Here is a 21,072-nt window from a genome sequence, read left to right as displayed (position 1 = left end):
TGAGGGGGGAGAAATAGGTTGAGAATGACTGGGTTATTGTTCATGTTTTATCCAGAACTATCTCTGTCTGTTATTATTTAGCTGCTCTTAGTAGTATTTCTTTACAACATTGAGTGTGATAGCTTCCCCTGTTGCATCTTCCAGCTACACAGCTCCACTTCAATCTCCTTACACCAAATGGGTGCATTGCAGCAAAGACCTGGCTTGTGGTTCCATCACTTTTCTCAACTTCCATGCACCCATTCTTGGCCTTTTCTCATTTAGTTTAGTTGCAGTCAGCAGAACAGTTTCCATCATTTCTCGCATTCCTGTGTCTTCTCTAACAGCAGGCTGCCACATTAAAAGAATGAAATGTGAAAGCTTGCAGATGCTCTGATCGAAACACCGAAAAGCTGCATATTTTAAAGAGGTGAAACACAGAAATGCTGGAGGAACTCAGGCAGACTCACTGCAACTATTGCACATTGCAAGACCAGCTGAGTTCCTCTAGCATTTCGCTGTTCTGACTGTTTAAAAGGTTCAACTTCCTCCAGTTGTAGATCAGAACACCCCTTTGTACTCGTCCCACATCAGATGCTTCTATTTATTTTGAATTAGGCTTCATATCTCTTTTCCAGTCCATCATTAACACTGCACATTTTCACTGTCCACTCTTGAACCCACCCTTTGATAAAATCCTTTGATGCTTTGATCATTTGTACCCTTCTTGCTGTTCACCTCTTTTACTGACTGGAACCTGAAGGCACAGCTGGGAGGCACTATTTTCTTCAATAATTGGTGCTGTTCCAAACACCCTCCTCTTAAGTTCATGTTTTGGACATATTTCTGCCTTCTCCTGCAAAATTAATCCCCCCTCCAAATTGCAATCCTCTGATTTTATTTTGTGTGCACCTCCTTCCATGTGTCCCACGAGAGGTAATGAGGTCAACAGTCTCAGGGTTTCCCTTTTCTTCAATTTTCTCTCTCACAAAGATTTCTCAAAACCTCTCTTTGCTATAATCCCTGTCAATCTCTTTCTTAAAGGATAGGCGCTTGTTTTCTCCTTGTGTTTCCAATTTTGAGCACCTTGGAATATAAAGTAAAAATGAGGTTGCATTTTTGCCATTTGCTCTGGGTGTGAACGTCTGAGAGAAACTTGCCTAGATCATGCCAATGCAATCAACTTCCATTTAGGGAACTAAACCATGATATAAATTATAGCTTCATTTCTAATACAGTTGCTTAATCTTTTATCTGAAATCCTTGGGACCAGACACTTTTCAGATTTCAGAATTTTTCGGATAATGGAATAATATTAAAACAGTGGTACTTTTAAGTAAATGCAGGGGTGGGCAGGTCATGGCAGTGTTGGATGGGGGAGGGGGTGGGGTTGGTAAAGATAGACCACTCTCTCCCTGCCCGCCAGAACTGAACTGCCGCTCCTCCCCGCTCGCCTGCCCGCCCGAGCCATGTTCTCTCCTCCCTCTCTCTCCCCGCTCGCCTGCCCGAGTCGCGCTGCCATTCTCTCCCCGCTCACCCGCCCGAGTTGTGCTGCTCCTCTCTACTCGCTCACCCAGTTGCTCTGCTGCTCTCTTCTCCGAGCCACTCCCTATATCAAGTATCCTTTCAGCGGTATTGCTGAAATTCTGCCGGAGGACAATCCCTGTATTTAAAGTAAAACTTCAAACTTAAACTGGCTCAAACTAAGCTAAACACCTAAAAATATACTGTACATGCAATAAAAAAGAATGTTCGGGATTCAGTTATCAGAATTTGGGATAAAAGATTATGTACCTGTCCTGCTCTGTTCATCACCAGAACCTTGATGCCACATGTCATTTTCTGCTATTTATTGCATTACCATTTTTCTGCTTTTTGGCTGATTGCTTGTAAAAACTTTATGCAAAGTTATGTACGTGTTTAATTTGAAGATTCACAAACTTGAAATCATCAATATAATTAAGTTCTATAGTATTCTAAAATAATTTATTTTATTCAGAGCCTTTTTTTGTATTTTGTAGGATTAACTGCCCACCAAAGTGTTTGGAGGAGTTTCCTTTCTGGGCACGTGTCATTGGGAATCATATTTATTCTGATGTAAGTTCACTGTAAGCTCTTGTGAGAGAATGTAGATGTCTGCCTCAGCGTAACTGGAAAAAGCAGCCTTTCATACGATATTGCTGTTACAAGAAAACTAGATGTTACATCCAACACCATCCTCCTTTATTTGATGGATGATCCCTGTTTGCTTTCTCAATTTTTGATGCTAATCCAATGTAATATCCCATGGGGTAAGAAAATCTCACCCTCTCCATAAAATCTTTTACTGCATGTTCTGTTTTTCATTACGCACCAACCTTGTATTAATGTCAAAACCGCATTTCTGGTTGCTGGATAGTCAAAAGGAGAACATTCAAAGCCAGACCACGAAAAGCTGAAGTTACTAGATCCACTATAGAAAGTTCATATCTCCTGGGAGATTAATGCCTTTCTCAGTTTAGTGTTTGTATTTAAAGCTAATTGTTATTTCAGTCCTGGTTCATTCCAGGATATGGTGTTCTGTTATTCTACACCATTCTTGTGTTTTTACTTTGATGTAAGTACCTTTCTTAAGAGTGAAAAAAAAACTCTTAAGATGTAGATGTGTTTTTCATTGATAACTTCATCCTAGCAGATGAAAATAGTTATTATCTGGTTAATGCATTAGATTTAAATTGCATTCTCTTCCCTAGCTCTCATATTCATTCTTAATAAGGAGTATTACTCAGAACAAATTGTAATTGCATTCATGGACAGACTTTGATTCATCGTATTTATATCTACACAAAGCAAGATGTCTTTGTGGTTATCTGTTTTATACTGTTGGAACAAATATTTGCATTTTCATCAGTCATTAATCTTTTATCTCAAAGTACTGTCTTAACAAAGATTCGACTCAGTTAAACCACGTTGGCACATTTGGGATGAACTGGATACAAGATCACATAACATGTCCCTGGAAAGATCCCAAAATTCCTAATTGCCATGGCATATTTTGCTTAACATTTCAGGGTTTGAATAGCATGCCTTTAGTTCTTTCCCCAATTGCTTTAACCTCCTTTGTCTGGTTCTCAACCATTCTATCAGTGGGAGGAACTTTCCTCTACCTCACTTTCTAAATGCAGGCGTTCATGTTGCTCATTGAGATAGGAAGATCCACATTCTGTCAGAACCTCAGTAAAAATGGTTCCTCTGAATTTCTTACAAGATCTATCAGTAACCCTCGGAGCATGGATTGACATATGGAAATATGACATTGTAGCCATCAGTGAAACTTGGTTGCAGGAGGGGAATGGCTGGCAGCTAAATGTTCCAGGATTCTGTTGTTTTAGGGATGATAGAAAAGGGGATTAAAAGGTGGAGGAATCGCGTTGCTTGTTAGAGAAAACATTACAGCAGTACTATGGCAGGATAGTTTGGAGGGGTCATCCAGTGAGGTGATTTAGGTTGAAGTGAGGAATAGGAAAGGCATGAAACACTAATGGGGAGTATTCTTAGAGATAATATGTATAAGTATCTAGAGAGGCAGGGACTGATCAGGGACACCCGACATAGGTTTGTGTGAGGTAGATCATGTTTGACAAATCTTCTTGAATTTTTTTGAGGAGGTGACTAGGAAGGTTGATGAGGATAGAGCAGTAGATGTAGTTTATATGGATTTCAGTAAGGCCTATGATAAGGTTCCACATGGAATGTTGGGAAGGAAGGTTCAAGTGCTAGGTATTAATGTTGAGATAGTCATATAGGTTCAATGGTGGCTAGAGGGTAGATGCCAGAGAGTCATGATGGATAACTGTCTATCAGGATTGAGGCCGGTGATGAGCGGTGTGCCTCAGGGATCAGTGTTGGGTCCCTTGTTGTTCATCATTTACATTAATGATTTGGATGATGGAGTGGTAAATTGGGTTAGTAAATATGCGGATGGTACAAAAATAGGGGGAGTTGTGGATAGTAAATATGGTTTTTGGGGACTGCAGAAGGATTTGGACTGCTTAGTGTGGGCTGAAAGGTGGCAGTTGGAGTTTAATGTCGATAAGTGTGGAGTGCTTCATTTTGGGAAGAATAATCAAAACAGGACATATGGAGTGAAGGGGAGGGCGTTGAGGAATGTCGATGAACAGAGAGATGGTTCATCATTCTTTGAAAGTGGGATCTCGTGTGAAAATAGAAGGCTTTTGGCATACTAGCCTTTATAAATCAAAGCATAGAATATAGGAGTTAAGAAGTGATGTTGAGACTATTCAAGGCATGGGTGAAGCCAAATTTGGAATACTGTGTGCAGTTCTGGTCCCTAAATTATAGGAAGGATATCAATGAGGTAGAGAGGGAGCGGAGAAGATTTACTAAAATGTTCCCTGGATTGCAGTATCTAGAATACAGAGAAAGATTGAGTCGACTGGCTCTTTATTCATTGGAGCGCAGAAGTTTGGGGGTGGGGGATTTTATAGAAGTATTTAAAATTATGAGGGGGATTGATAGAGTAGATGTGAATATGCTCTTCCCCTTGAGGGTAGGTGAGATTGGAAGGAGAGATCATGAGTTAATGGTTAGAGGGCAAAAGTTTAGAAGTAACATGAGAGGGAGCTTCTTCACTCAGAGAGTGGTGGCTGAGTGGAATGACCTTCCAGAAGAGGAGGTTGCAGCAGGGTCAATTTTTGTCATTTTAAAAAAAAGTTGGATAGATGCATGAATGTGAGGGGGTTGGAGGATTTAAGGGCAGGGAGCAGGCAAATAGGACTAGAGGAGATCACTTAAATTGGAACGGACTAGAGGGGCCATGATGGCCTGTTTCTGTACTGTAATTGTTATATGGTTTATATATTATAGACCACCTAATGGGCTGAGGGAATTAGAGGAGCAAATTTGTAAAGAGATAGTGTGTGTGTGTGTGTGTGTGTGTGTGTGTATATAAATATATATATATATATGCTGGATGGGTTGGAATTTGTCAAATGTGTTCAGGAAAAAGTTTTCTAAATCAATACATAGAAGAACTGAATAGAGAGGGGGCAGTATTTGATCTATTAGGAAACAAGATGGGTCAGGTGACAGAGGTTTGTGTTTGGGAAAACTTGGGGTCAAGTAATCAGAATAGTGTTAGTTTTAGGTTAATTATGGAAAAGGTAGGGCTGGGCCTAAGGTTGAAATTCTTGGAATTAGGCTAATTTCGAGGAGATGTGAAAGGGTTTAGAAGGTGTGAATTGAGATAATTTATTTTCAGGGAAGGAAGCAACAGATAAATGGAGGATATGAAATTTTGAGGGTACAGGGTCGGTCTGTCCCTGTGAGAATTAAAAGAAGGTTAGAAAATATAGGTAGCCTTGGTTTTCAAGGGATTTTGGGAATTTGGTTCAGAGGAAGAGGAATGTGGACAACAGAACCAAAGACTTGTTGATCCAAACCAAGGCTTTTATTAGCAAAAGACGAGCTCTTCACAGGTGGCCGACCAGTCCGGAATGATCCGACCAGTCCGGAATGATCCGACCAGTCCGGAATGATCCGACCAGTCCGGAATGATCCGACCAGTCCGGAATGATCCGACCAGTCCGGAATGATCCGACCAGTCCGGAATGATCCGACCAGTCCGGAATGATCCGACCAGTCCGGAATGATCCGACCAGTCCGGAATGATCCGACCAGTCCGGAATGATCCGACCAGTCCGGAATGATCCGACCAGTCCGGAATGATCCGACCAGTCCGGAATGATCCGACCAGTCCGGAATGATCCGACCAGTCCGGAATGATCCGACCAGTCCGGAATGATCCGACCAGTCCGGAATGATCCGACCTGGCTAGGGACACAACCCTTTAAGGCCCAGACAGTAGGCATGGCTTAGCTCTCAGCCAATCGCTGTAAGCACAGTCATTACATACTCTAGATACTGTAACTATATACATTAGTGATAGGTCTGTACTATCACACAGGTATAGACACAGGGAACAGATGAGGTGTTTAAGAAATGTAAAGAGTATAAAAAATTTCTGAAAAAAGAAATTAGAAAGGTTAAAAGGAGATATGAGGCTGCTTTGGCAGGCAAGGTAAAAATAAATCCAAAGGGTTTCTATAGGTATATTAAAAATAAAAGAGTAGTGAGGGATAAAATTGGGCCCCTTGAGGATCAGAGGAGTCAGAAGAGATGGGGGAAATTTTTAATGATTTTTTTTCTTCAATATTTACTAAGCAAAAGAATATTGTGTCGAGTGAAGTAAGAAAATCTCGTAGTGAGGTCATGATTAATATATAGATTAATGAGGAGGTAACACTGGCTATTTTAAAGAGAATCAAGGTGGATAAATCTCTGGATCCTGACAAGATATTCCCTAGGACACTGATGGAGGTTAGTGTACAAAAAGTGGAGGCTCTGACAGAAATATTTAAAATGTCACTGGCCATGGGGAAAGTGGTGGAGGATTGGAGGATAGTTCATGTTGTTCAACTGTTTAAAACAGGCTCCAAAAGTAAACCTTGTAATTATAGACCTGTGAGTTTGACGTCGGTGGTAGAGTGTTCTTATAGATGGTTTATACAACTGGTTTTGTGCTTTGTAGATCATGTTTAACGAATCTTAGAGTTTTTAGAGGAGATTACTAAGAAAGTTGATGAGGGGAAGGCCATGGATATTGTTTACATGGTCCTTAGTAAGGCTTTTGACAATATTCTGCATAAGAAGTTAGTTAGGAAGGTCCAATGATTAGGTATTAATGTTGAAGTAGTGAAATGGATTCAACAATGGTTGGATCAGAGATGCCAGAGAGTAGTGGTGGAAAATTGTTTGTCAAGATTTGAGGCCGGTGACTCGTGAAGTGCCTTGGTACTAGGTCCATTGTTGTTTGTATGCAGATGATATGAAGTTGGGCGATAATGTGGACAGTGAGGAAGATTATCAAAGCAGTGGGATAAAGGGCAGTGAGAAGAATGGTCTGGAAGATGGCAGATGGAGTTTAATATTGATAAAATGTGAGGTAAGGGCCGACATGGCCTGTTTCCATGCTGTAAACGGTTATATGGTTATGGTTACATTTTGGTACGACTAATCAGCAAAGATCAGACACGTTAAATAGTCGATAATCGAGGAGTGCAGTAGAACAAAGGGATTTAGGAATTCTGGTACATAATTCCCTGAAAGTGGAGTCACATGTAGATAAAGTGGTGAAGAAAGCTTTTGGTATGGGTACAGGAGTTGGGATGTCATGTTGAAGTTGTATAAGGCATTGGTGAGTTCAAATTTGGAATATTGTGTGCAGTTTTGGTCACCGAATTACAGGAAGGGTATAAACAGATTAGAGAGAGTGAAAAATAGGTTTACAAGAATGTTGCCTGGGTTTCAGGGTTTGAGTTACAAGTAAATATTGAGCAGGCTGGGACTTTATTCCCTGGAGCATAGAATGTTGAGGGTTAATTTGATAGAGGTCTTTAAAATTGAGGAGGACAGAAAGAAACAATGTGGACAGGCTTTTTCCATTGAAAGTGGAGGAGATTCAAACAGGAGAACATGGATTGAGAATGAAGGGGAAAAAGTTTGGGGAAAACATGAGGGGGGAATTTCTTCACTTAGAGGGTGGTGGGAGTGTGGAATGAGCTTCTGGCCGAAGTTGTAGATGTGGGTTTGATTTTAATATTTAGGGAAAAGTTGGATAGGTATATGGATGAGAGAGGTAAGGATGTGGGTCAATGGGGCTGGGTGGGAGAAGGTGCTCAGCATGGACTAGAAGGGCCGAACTGGCAAAACAACTAGATAAAACACGCATGCACGCACGTATATATACACACACACACACACACACACACACACACACACACACACACACACACACACACACACACACACACACACACACACACACACACTCTTGATAGATTTAAAAATAAATATACCCAAAATCAAAAAGTGTGCTCTGATACAAGCATTTTATATTTGATTATTGTCTTTCTGGAGTTTTTGCGAAGCAGTCCCAATGTTTGTTAATTATTGTGAATCAATTCAACATGCCGGTAGTTAAGAAGCATGAACACAGATTGTCTTACTGATATGTTTGCCTACATTCTGCACCAATCGTACAAATTGCAAACCCATTGTTTTTTATAAGAGGAGGACGTAAGACCATAAGAGATAGGAGCAGAAATAGGCTATTCAGCCCATCGAGTCTTCTCTGTCATTCCATCATGGGCTGATCGATTCTCCCACTCAGGACCACACCCCTTCCTTCTCCCCATAACCCTTGATAACCTGACTACTCAGATACCTGTCAACTTCTGCCTTAAATATATGACATGGCTTCCCTAGCTGCTTGTGGCAGCAAATTCATCTCACAAAAATAACTGATATTGTATCCTGTTGGCAATTGCATGCAATATTACTACCTTTGACAGAATGAGCATATTAACATTGTGAAACTCTGCCAGTAAATCTGAAAAACAAAAGAAAGTAAAAAATATTTGCTGGTGGGTCATTCCCTTTGGCATTCTATAGCCAAAAGAAATACCTACTGTAACATTTCAGGGTGATAATAATTCCAGATTATGGACTGGTACCATTCAATGAAAATTTTGAGGAAACAGGGCAGAAGAGGCTGAGTTTACATTCACTCCATTTGATCAATGATTGCAGCTCTCGGGGAAAGTGCCTGGATAAGATAAATCTTGGTGACTCTTCTACAAACCAAATTCTGCTAATGTATGGAGACACTGTGTGGCTATGATTAAAGTAAACGCATTCCTCCATATCTCCAGAGCACTCTGCTGTAGCAGTGGCAGTAAATCATGGCTGACAGGTGGAGTACTGCCAGCAGTTGAGCACAACTTCTTCACCAGGGTCTAAAAAGAACAATGAGACGCTAATAATGTCTAGCTGGAATGTCATAACATTTGTTAAGGAAACAACCAGTTCCTTTTTAAATCATAGTACATTCAGACCTGCGTAATCCTGATCAAAGATTATGGCTGTTTTATTATTTAACAATTAGGAAACATAAGTATTCTGTATTGTTCACATTTAAGTGCATTTCTAACACAAGAGTAAGTTCCCTTGGCTAAATTATGATCCAAACAATAAACAAATTCTTCCTGTTTCTAAATTGCAAAGAGGTAATGATAACAGGAAGTCTGACTTTATATTGACACTGGGACAAGTTAGACTCGTGAATACTTGAATTTAGACATGTTGTTGGAAGACATTTATGTCTTCATCTGATGTGCCCAAAAAATTTCTGGCTCCTTAATAAAATCAAATCGCTCTTTACCTTACTAGGTCTTAACACACCGTGGGAGAGCAGTGACCCTACTTGGGGACACACACACACACACACACACACACACACACACACACACACACACACACACACACACACACACACACACACACACACACACACACACGCACACCAATTAACAAATAGCAGAATTCATTGAAGGCAAATTGAGGTTGACGGTTAAATGCAGAAATGACGAAACGAAGATGCAGCCCGCAAGCGTTGATGCCATGACACTTCCCCTGCTCGGCTATTTGCTGATTCAGACCGCAGGGAGAGGGTGGCCTGGGGAAATTGCCCGGTTCCTCATTTTACACAGCAATGTGAAAAGGCCAACTGACTCTGTTGCCCTCTGACAACATTGTCTTGATATATTTGTTTAGTGTAACGATAGGTCTCCATAACTAAGATTAGCTGGGGACTACTAGATTGCCTGCAGAACATCAAGTTGTTGATAGATAATAGTTCTTGGTAAGAATCTTTCTGCTTTCATCAGAATTTATGCATACTGGCTTCTGTTTAGCTTTTCAAATGTCACTGACTGCACGAATGTACAAACCATGATGCACTGTTTGACCCTGAGCTCAAGTTCAAATCCAACATCCTGGCTATCATGAAAATGGCTTCGACAGGTCCAGAATTTGCCCCATATCTCATCCTAATGGTTGCTGGACTTCTGATCCACGCCTCCAGCCCTTGCTATGTTAATATTTTCCTTGTTCGCTTCATAATTTTCACTGTAATTAAGGGACAACTCAAACAAAGTTCTTCTACTTACATGCTGTCCTGAACATTTGTTCTTCTCATTTCCTAAATTCTGTGATTGTCATCCAATAGGATGGCCATATCTTGCACTTAAAAAACACACCCATCATGTGGATAATTACAGCACAGCATCTGGCATTAAATTTGCTACTCTAATTAAGGTGATATTTTCTCATTTCCTCACGTCGATTCATAGTTCTGTCCAACATGTCTTTGGATGGACAGAGTGGATGGAGAAAGGTTGTTTCCCATGGAAGGAGAGCCTAGGACAACTTCAGGTTTGAAGGGTGTCCACTTGGAACAGAGATATGGAAGAATTTCCTTAGCCAGGGCGTGTAAATCTGTGGAATTTGTTTCTACAGGGAATTGTGGAGGCCAGGACATATGGTCCATTTAATGCTGAGATTGATAGGTTCTTGATTTGCCAGGGCATCAAAGATAGGGGAGAAGGCCGGGCAGAGGGTCCGACTGGGAAAATGGACCTGCTTGTGATTAAATTGCGCGGCAGATTTGATGTGATGAATTGCCTACTTCTGCTCCGATATCTTATGGATTGAAGAGAAACAGTCTCTTCAATTACCCCTGTTTTGTCCCTGCTAATTCTTCCTTCAAAATCTTCCTCAAATGTTTCTCTCTGTTTGTAGACCTGCTGTCACCAGTGAGGTTGTCATTGGATTCTTTATTCCTTAAAACTCGCTAATTGATGGAAATGGTTTATCAAAATAGATCTGTGCATCTCTGAAGGCCATTATATTTTGCTTAAGTTGTCCCTGGCTGTGAGGAATAATGAGGCGAGAACCTGCAGGTGATTGAGGTATAAAACTCTGGTGAGGTAACATTTCATTCGAATGAAATTCTCTCATCTCCGACAATCTAATTATGATCTGTTACACGGTAGAAGTGGGCTTAGAGAGAGGGAATTTAGTGAATTACCATGGAATGGAAGTATTCTTTTATCATTCACTGGTGGGATAAATAATTGGGTTTGCATTTTATTGAGCATACATTTTTTTTGTAGGTTTTGGTTAAAAAAGGTCTATATTCCCATCTTACTGTATATTGGAAGTACCAACCTATGGGATCAGGATTAAGTTTGGCTTCAGTTTCTGGAGAAAACTAAATATTAAACAATCCAATTTCCAAACTTGATAGCTTATTTACTTTACCTTCTGTCTTTTGTGACAAGTGGGCTGTATCGAGAGCTCTTTCTCATAAATTTCACTGTAAATATGTTTCTGGTCAGAAGGTTGGCATTATATAAATGGATTTGAGTGCATATTAATAGCAGCTTTCATTATTTCTGGGCAGCCTCTGACTGTAGTAGCAGAGAAAATAAATAAAAAAAGATTTGAATGTACACAAGGGAAAAGCCTGAACAAATTAATTGTATTGGCAGGCTTGAGTAAACTGAGAAGCTGCATGTTTTGAGTTCTCATCCATTAGTTAGCTCTGAGGCAACTTGAATTTGTATGGTGCCTTTGGTCAACTAGAATGTAGCACTGACTTCAGGGAGGAGGCTTGTGCATTAACAGCAATCTATGAAAATGCAGATAAATTCGACTGAAGTGAAAACACAAATGCTGGAGAAACTCAGCAGGTCAAACAGAGTATCTTGTACAGCAAAGATAAAGATACATCACCAATGTTTTGGCCCGAAACGATGTTACATATCTTTGCTGTATAAGGGACTCTGTTTGACTCGCTGAGTTCCTCCAGTGTTTGTGTTTTTACTGCAGTCACAATGTTTGTCTATCGCGCTTGCTTCTATATTTGATTTAATCTATGTTTGTCACAACAGGATCCACAATATCCACTGGAAATAATACTCTCTTTAATTCAGTGACATAATTTCAACCTGAACCTCTGCAATATCCTTTCAGCAAAAGAACTTTTACACCCCCTCACTGAACTTGATCTGTTTAAAGATGGTGCTTTTACTTTCAGTTCCTAATGCCACCTAACTGCTCTGCCAGGCCTTAGGTTGAGGTGAGACGCTCAAAAGGAGAATGATATCTTTTGTGAAAGGGGACCATTTGACAAAAATGGGAATGAATAAAAATCACTCTCGCTCGACATCAAAATTGCAGGTCTGAGGGATGAGCTTGTAGAGGTCGACAAAATCAGGGTGAATGGTCACAGTCTTCTTCCAAGGGTAGGAGAGTCTAAAATAGAGGGTATTGTTTTTTAAGGTGAGGGGGAACATATTTAAAAGGGAGCTGAGGGTCAGCCTTCCACACAGATTGTAGTGGGTATATCGAATGAACTGCCAGATGCAGCGATGGGTATAGTTATGACATTAAAAGGACATTTGAACAGGTACGAGAACAGGATAGAGGGCTATGGGCCTTGTGTGGGTAAACAAGACTTGTGTTGGCATGGATGAGATAGCTCAAAAGCCCTATTTTTATGTTGCACTGCTCAACGACTTCATTGTTCTTAGAGTTTCATACTCCGTGAAGAATGAGACAGATATGTGGAAGCAAATAATATAAGTGACACTTTTTTCTCGAGAGTATATTGTAAAAGCTCAATTTATCTTGGCTATATAAAGGAGACATTTTTATCTGCCAACGTTTGCAAGAGCTGAGCTCTACGGAATGCTGAAGGGGTCAACTAATTTGTCTGCTAACATTCTAGAGATCCAGTATCTGTCGAACAGCGGTGCATGCTGGTGTCATTAAGAACCACATTGGAGGACTTGTGGATGTGATGCCAGTGGAGAAGAAGAACCGATATAAAGGGACCTCCAGAAATGGAATTCAGTCAGAGAGGTAAACATCGTGAAGGTGGATGACGTGTGAAATGCTGCCGTGTGGCTGTGTGGAGAGAACAAGCTGAAGTGAAGGGAAATCATAGGTTAAAGAAACAAAAAAAATTATGATCTGGTGGATCATAGATAGTTGTAATTTATAAAATTATTGCAACCTCAGTTTAAAATTCAGGCACAAGTTGATCTGAACAATCCCTTAATTTGGTATTCTTCTATTAGTTATACTAATTAAAAATTAAAAAAACTAATTAACATCTTGTTCTATTAGTAATACTAATTAAAAAGTCTGATAAACATTTGGTTTAAGATGAGTGTCTTTAAATTTGGATTTGTGAAAACTGTTTCCTCAGAATTCAATTATGCAACATGTTTTTACAGCATTATAGTTTTTTTTAGTAAAACACAATATTAAGCATTTCTAGGTTGCTTTGCACCAATTGATAAATTTGACAAGATACTTCCTGGTGTCTGACAGCCTTCCAACCTGGAAGTGTTTTCTGTATCAGGGACATGCAAGATGATGTCATTTCCTCTACCAGGCTCATTGGGAAGCATTGACATTTAGGCATACGGTCTTGTGAGTGTCCAATATTGAACCCTCCCAAGTGTAACATAATCTTATTTGCATGGTGCTGCCAATCTGTTCATCTCTTTAGTACTCTTTCCAAAGATTTTCCATCTTTCCTGCAATGGGCCAACTGGAATTGCACACAATATTCCAAATGCAGCCTAATCAAAGTTTTATCTAGCTGCAACATGATTTCCCAACTCTTCTACTCAATGCCCTGACCAATGAAAGCAAACATGCCATACACCTCAAATTAAATGTGGACATAGCATGAGACGGTGCTTGCAGGGACTGAACAAAGGTGGAAAAAAACTGAATTCTGAGTGTTTGACTTGTGCATTGTTACAAAATAGACAGTAGAAAATCTGAAAGGGGTTCATATTTTCAAAACCCAACATTAGCTCTGAATTTTGCTTGAATTGACGAATCCTACACCTCCAAAATACTTCTAGAACTGTGTTGGATAGACTCTCATTCCAAGCAAAATCCAAGCATCTTCATTTGAACTGCAAATTATCCTGTGAAAATGCAAGGCAGCAAATCTGTTATATTCAGAAGCATTTCTCCAGGTTCTAATGTGACGATGGCATCTGTTCTCTTCCAGTATAAAAAATCCTCCTGATGGAAAAGCCTTTAGAATATTTGCTGTGGCATGAATGAGAAAGTAATTGCAACTGAACTGTTCCAGAAGCACCAGCGTAAGAAACGTTCATGAAAACTGTGTGCACTTGACAGTTGTTACAGGAAGAATCAAACATCATTCTCAGACTACAAACCTTGCATCTCATCTGCTTAACAAAAGTGGACTCTGGTTTGAACATTCCTCTCATTGTACATAATAAATTTAATATTTTGTTTTAAAGGCAGAAATATAGTTATTTACAGCAGGTGCTGCTAAGTTATATTGCTCGTTATTAATATAGTTAAGTATTTACTCCTAGTTTGATCTTTACATCAGTGCAATCTATTGGAATGATGGGTGCATGTCTCTTTTACATTTATTTGCCGCATCACTGCAGCATGTGTGCACATTGGAGGAGACAAATCCTGGAGAACAGTTAAAGGCAGGGCCTTTAGGGTTTCATGATGCCTTCAGAGCCAGATGTGTATCTCATAAATTTGGTGGACATGCAGGCTAATCTACAAAAATGATAGCAATGCTGTGTTCAATTGTAGATCAACAGGGGGAAAAAAACCACCTGTGTTCTTGGAAGTTTTATTTGGAACTTCAAAAGTTAATAATGCAAGATTTGGCTTGGAAAAACTGAAATTGCTTTTATCTAAATGGATTATCATTGCATGGATCTGTCCATTCTAATGCAAGCAAACTCATATCTTCAATTTGTTTATAAAGGATTCCTTGTCTATAATTTTCTCTTCCCCTGTCTCTTCATCAGTTGTCCATAGGCTCATTCTTGCACCCAACAGGACTGTGTGGTGCATGGCTTGAGACAAAAGGAAGGAATGTGTATGTTCTAGTGACAAGGAATGAGATGCACTTTGTGCCTCATTGACTGGAGGTTCCTAAGTGTCCTTATGGCTGTGCCACTCATGTAAATACCAGCTCAAGTTAATGGAGGACCACACACAGCTCTGCATGTCACTTTCATCCATCTTATGTTCTACAAATAAACTAAACCTTGGTGAAATCATTCCTTTTGCAACACCGCCATAATTCCCTCTTCATCCAGTTATCTTCAGAGCTGGTCAGAAGTTTCTTATTTATTGGGTCAGATTGCTCCAATACTGAGACCACATGACCCTGTCATTGCTGTTTTCATTCCATGAATTATAAGCAATTGATGACCTCGTGAACTTAACAGTTCAAGTGCATTAGTACAGTCATTGCTTTAAAGGCTGACATTGAAGGGAAGTAAAGAGAACTCTGTTTTGAGAGTCCTTAAATGCACAGTAAATCAATGGATAAAGTGTGGTGGTAATGAAGAAACAAACAAAAGAAATATTTAAATAAATAATGAGTCAGATCAGAGGTTCCCAAATTTTTATTGCATACCTGCTTTTTACATGTACTTTTATCATGTTTTATTTTTTAACTCAAAATGATATTTTAAAAAATTATGTTCAATAAACTTAAAAGTGCCCCAACATTTTGCATTTATCACCTGACATTACAGTACTATATCTCATTTTATCAATGACTATTTAGTCTAAAATAAATAAGAGCTATCAAGCTTTAAAAGTAGCCTCAGTTTTCCTCTGTGTTCTCTCCTTGATTGACCCTGTGGGTATGCTTATACAGTTTGGGAACCCCTGGATTAATGTGTTGGATTCACCACTGTAGTCTAGCAAATTTTCTTTAGCTCTTCAATGTAAAAAAAAGTTTTTTATTTCACTTTTTTGGATACCTGCAAACTGTCAGAAGGAATACTTGCATGTACAAATTCTGACAAAATTAAATGTAATTTATTGCATTATGGGACGGGAATGAGGATCACTGCTCAACCACTCGGAATTTGTTACTGCATTATAATGTTATGTTTTTCATGTGTACAAAACATTACAAGCCTCCAATTATTTTTAATACCTTATAAAACTGAGTGCATTATTTCACAATAAAGTGTTATTTTTCTCTGAGTACCCGGGTTTAGAGTTACACATTTATAAATATCTGTGGTCGACCGACATTGAACTCCATAGGGATTTTAGCTGGCTGTGAAGTGGTCAGAGAATAACCAAGATTGAACAATGAAAATGGGAGGCACAGTTAGCTGTTGCAGTGCCAACGACCCAGGTTTGCATTCCGTGCTGTCTGTAAGGAGTTTGTATGTTCTCCCTGTGTCTGTGTGGGTTTTCTCCGGAGGCTCCAATTTCCTCCCACTGTTCAAGGTGTAAGTCAATTGGGTGTAATCGGGCTGCTTGGGCTCATGGGCTGGAAGGGCCTGTAACTGTGCTGTACGTCCAAATTTAAATTTAAAATTGAAGCAGTGTTTGAAAGGGAGTTCTGTTTATGTAGACTACTTTTGTAATTTTTCTATATTGTGCACAACTTTCCATTGCATTTGCAAGTAACATAGTTCTCTGTTGGTTTATTTGTCCATTTGCACCTGACAGAGCTGTAAATTTCTCACCAAGAACAAATCTCTCCTTATTCTTGATCTCTGAGACACACACCAAAAATAGGCAAAGAAACTGAGAGAAATATCCTGTGGGACTGCCAGTTGGATTCTGAAATAGCCATCATGAGTCAGAAGGATTTTTCTAAACGTAGTCAATGTACAAGTTCCCATGACTGAGGAAATAGTACAAAAAAAGTCTTCCCTTTGAGGCACTGTCTTTGTATGATCCAGCACAAAATTCAGAGCTGTTTTATGTAACTGTTGGCACTGCATCATTTTTGAACATGGTGATGTGATTCAAGGGGTTAATTGTAATGACCAGCTCCACACAGTAAACTATTTACTGTCAATTTTATTATTTCACAACTACTTGTAGGAGATTATGTCAGACAGAAATACTCTTTTATTTCTCCATGGTCTACAAATAAGGCTCCTAGATAATGTGTTTCCTCCCTGCTGCAGGGAGTGCTTCTGAATTGCTCTCACCTGCTCTGAGAGGGGAGGGAGGGTAATCAGAGATTATGGTCTCATTGCTCTCACCTGTTCTGAGAGGGGAGGGAGGGTAATCAGAGATTATGGTCCATAATGAAACCATTCAGAAGGAAAAGAGTTCAGGGAACTAGTGGTCAATTAAAAAGGTTGTAATCTAAAGATTATTACCCATACCACATGTTAGTGAAGCAATGAATGTGAAGACGGTGCAGTTTAATGAAGAGCAAAGGAGCTGGTGCAGAAGGAAGGGATACAGATATTTGGATCGTTGGGCTCTCTTCCAGTCGAGGTGGGTCATGTACAAGAGGGAGATTAATATCCCTCGGTAGGAGGTTCATTAGTATAAATGGGAGTGGCAGAGGTGGGAAAAGCAGACTAGCAAGTGGATGGCAGACAAGCAAATCTGAAAGGAAAGACAAGGTACTGGTGAATGGTCAAATCAAGACTGGGAGGTTGAAATCCATTTATTTTAATGCAAGGAGTATTGTGAGTAAGGCAAATAGAGCCTGGATTGTTTCTTGGAATTACTGTGCAATAATGTGGCTGTTATGGAGACATGGCTGCAAGAGGGTTGCAAACTGGCAGCTTAATGTTCCCTTTTCTTTTGATGGGACGGAGAAAAAGGTAAAAGAGGTGGAGGCATTGCATTGCTTATCAGGGAGATTGTAACAGATGCACTTAGAGAGACCTGCAGGTAGCCTCAACTACTGAGGCAGAGTGGATAGAGGTCAGAAATAAGAAAAGTATCATTACTCAGTTGAGGCCTAGCAATAGCGACGGGGTGGTGGAGATCAATTATGGAAGTTGTAAAGGCAACAAGGTTGTTGCAGTGGGAGATTTTAATTTCCTAGATATTGACTGGGACATCTTCAGTGCAAGAAGCTTAGATGGTGCAGAATTTGTTAATGCAACTGGCAGAGTTTCTAGAAGCAACAAGTAGATAGCCTAACTTGGAAGGGGACCATAATAGTCCTTGTATTGGCAAACGAACCAGCCAAGTGATCAAAGTTGTGGGGGGCGGGGGGGGAGGAATTTTGGGAATGGTGATGTCTTCCTTAACTTTTAAGATAGTTGAGGACAAGGATAAATTGGGGGCTTATACTAAATTGGGGAAGGGCAAATTATGGCAGGATTAGACAGAAGATGGGATGTATTCATTGAGAGCAGCAGTGATCAGGCAAGCCCACAACGAGTTGTTTAAGGACCAACAGATTAAGAGTCTAGGACTGGCATGAATGAATGATAAGGATGTCAAAGTAAGAGGCCCTTTCAATGATGAAGGAGGCCATGAATCTATTATCAAATAAGGCCATAAAGCACCATGAGATGTCTATTGGAAGTAGGATTAAAGAAAATCCTCATGTAATAAGGCATTTTGAGATCAAGAAAGAGGTGGTATTGGGTTATTTGTGGAGTATTGAAGAGATAAAATTCCCAGGCCTGATGAGATGTACATTTATTGAAAGATGCAATTGAATCGATTGCTGTGGCCTTGATAAGATGTTTGCATCCTCACTGTGGCCGGAGAGGTCCCAGAGGATGAGAGAGTGGCTAATGTACCTTTGTTCAAGACGAGAGAAAAGGAATCAGTGGTAGGGAAACTACTGGAAAGGATACTTAAGGGATAAGGATTTATGCAAATTTGGGAAATCTTGGTCAGATTAGGGCAGTCAACATGACTTTGTGAGGGGAAGGTCAGGTCTTACCAATGGAACTGAGTTTTTTGAGAAGGTGACAAAGATGGTTGATGAAGGTAGCAGAGTGCATGTTGTCTACATGGATTTTCAAAAAGCATTTAACAAAGTCTCAGGAAATATATAGGATCAATTTTCAAAGAAAATTGAAAGAATCTTAATTGCATTTAAATATTACTTTGTGTTTATATTCTTGTGATAATTCTGCCGGGAGAGTTTGCAATGTTTATTAATATCAAAAATGATCAGTGTTTAAGTGATCAATCTTAACTCATTGAGTTTGCCTCCAACAGCCATTGCTTCTATTATGGGACAGGCTAATTTTAGCTGTTCCTTGCCAAACTACCTTGTCAGTTTGTCCATGTCTCGAGAAGTTGCTGTAACGCATCCCCCATGTAATTTAATTGGATTATTTTTTGTTGACCTCTGAATATGCTTAATTCAATCCCAGGTCCATACATTTTCAAAGAAATACCACACCTAAGGCAATGGAATTTTTACAGTAAGTGAATTTTCTTCAACATTTTATAAAGGCTACAATTTGATTCACAATCTTTAGGATGGAATTTAGTCCATTTTGCATGTCCCAGCCATTGCATTCTTCATTAATTGCACTTGCTGTTGCCTTCTACTGCCATGGTACTTTAGGTGTTTCTAATGCTTCCTATAAATAGTATGAAGGCATCTCTCTCTATCTCTCTGTAAGGCATTGCAGATTTCATCCATCTTCCAGGTGAAAAGGTTTCCTGTCTACACAAATACTCAATCCCATGCCTTTAACTCTGGACTTCTCTGCTGAGAAAGGTTTCTTACTGTCAAACCTATCTATGTACCTCATTATTTTGTTCACCTTAATTAAGTCTCCCCTGATATTTTAAGTAGTTGATGTTTGAGTGTTTCATACCAAAGCCACAAGCTTGTTGTTGGAAGTAAGTTAAGCAAGAAAGTCGACAGATGTTGGGGTCAAGTGTAATGCACAAAGATGCTGGAGAAACTCAGAAGGTCATGCAGCTTGCATAGGAAGTCGAGGGTGATCAATGTTTCATACCTTTAGCCCCCTGCTGTCCTCGTGTGGCTCGGTACAACAACAGCACCATCTACAAATTTCCTGACTCTGGTAGTGGGTTGTATAAAAAGGGATGATGGGTCAGGAGGGAGATTGAAAACTTGGCTGAATGGTTTACTAACAACAACCTTGCTCTCTCAATGTCACCCAAACCAAGGAACTGATTGTAGATCAGGAAGGGAAAACCAGGGGTATGCAACCCAGTGATTATTGAGGGATTAGAAGTGGAGAGAGTGAGCAAATTTAAATTCCTGGGAGTCACCATCTCAGAGGATCTTTCCTGAACCTAGCATACTAATGTTATCGTGAAGAAAGCATATCAGCACCTCCACTTCCTCAAGAGTTTGTGGAGGTTCATTATGACAATGGAAACCTTGGCAAACTTCTACAGCTGTGTAGTGGTTTGGTGTGGGGGCATCAATACTTTTTGAGTGGAAAGGCCTGCAAAATATAGTGGACATCACAGTCAAAACTCTCCCCACCATTGAGAAAATCTACTGCTGTCGGAGAGCAGCAGGAATCATCAAGGATTCACACAACCCAGGACACGCTCTGTCCTCGCTGATGTCACAAGACCAGCCCCACTGGATTCAGGAACAGCCTCTCCCCCTCCACCATCAGACTCCTCCACAACAAACTTGATCAGAGACTCATTGTAGGATTCTCTTCATGTTATTTATTACTGAATATTCATGTTTTGCAGTTTGTTTACATTTCTCTCTTTTGTACAGGGTGTATCTTTTTCTTGAGTACAGTTTGTGGTGGTCCACCACAACAGTGCACCATAGTTTACATTACTGATAAGTAGAAACTCTTCTTCTTTGGCTTGGCTTCGCGGACGAAGATTTATGGAGGGGGTAAAAAGTCCACGTCAGCTGCAGACTCGTTTGTGGCTGACAAGTCCGATGTGGGACAGGCAGACACGATTGCAGCGGTTGCAGGGGAAAATTGGTTGGTTGGGGATGGGTGTTGGGTTTTTCCTCCTTTGCCTTTTGTCAGTGAGGTAGGCTCTGCGGTCTTCTTCAAAGGAGGTTGCTGCCCGCCAAACTGTGAGGCGCCAAGATGCACGGTTTGAGGCGATATCAGCCCACTGGCGGTGGTCAATGTGGCAGGCACCATGCAGGCAAAAGAATCTGAGGCTTGTATATGATGTGATGTATTTACTTTGATAATAAATTTGAACCTTGAAGTAAACCTTTCAAATTTAAATTTCCAATGTACCAGAATTATAAATATAATCTTTTCAAAAAACTGAGAAGGCAGTGTTATGTAATTTTATATTCCGAATTGTTTACTGGATTCATGTTGGACTTGGCTCCTTGGTCACCTCAGCTGCTGACACCCATTACCTTGTGACCCTTTTCACTGGAAT

General features: G+C 40.0%; 1 protein-coding gene across 1 annotated transcript in view; it reads left to right on the top strand.

Annotated features, from left to right (window-relative positions):
- The window catches only part of LOC138745077 (cysteine-rich secretory protein LCCL domain-containing 2-like), a 40,479-nt gene extending 24,513 nt beyond the window's left edge, over window positions 1–15,966 (top strand). Inside the window, exons 13-15 of the mRNA XM_069902162.1 lie at window positions 2,001–2,076; window positions 12,671–12,804; window positions 13,976–15,966. Of these exons, the coding sequence (XP_069758263.1) occupies window positions 2,001–2,076; window positions 12,671–12,804; window positions 13,976–14,027 (262 nt within the window). The 3' untranslated portion in view covers window positions 14,028–15,966. The remainder of the gene's footprint in view (window positions 1–2,000; window positions 2,077–12,670; window positions 12,805–13,975) is intronic.
- The last annotated feature ends 5,106 nt before the right edge of the window (window positions 15,967–21,072 follow it).

The sequence above is a fragment of the Narcine bancroftii genome, chromosome 10, assembly GCF_036971445.1.
Source record: "Narcine bancroftii isolate sNarBan1 chromosome 10, sNarBan1.hap1, whole genome shotgun sequence".
Lineage (NCBI taxonomy): Eukaryota > Metazoa > Chordata > Chondrichthyes > Torpediniformes > Narcinidae > Narcine > Narcine bancroftii.
The sequence above is the reverse complement of the archived record's forward strand: the minus strand, read 5'-3'. Positions and strand labels throughout refer to the sequence as shown.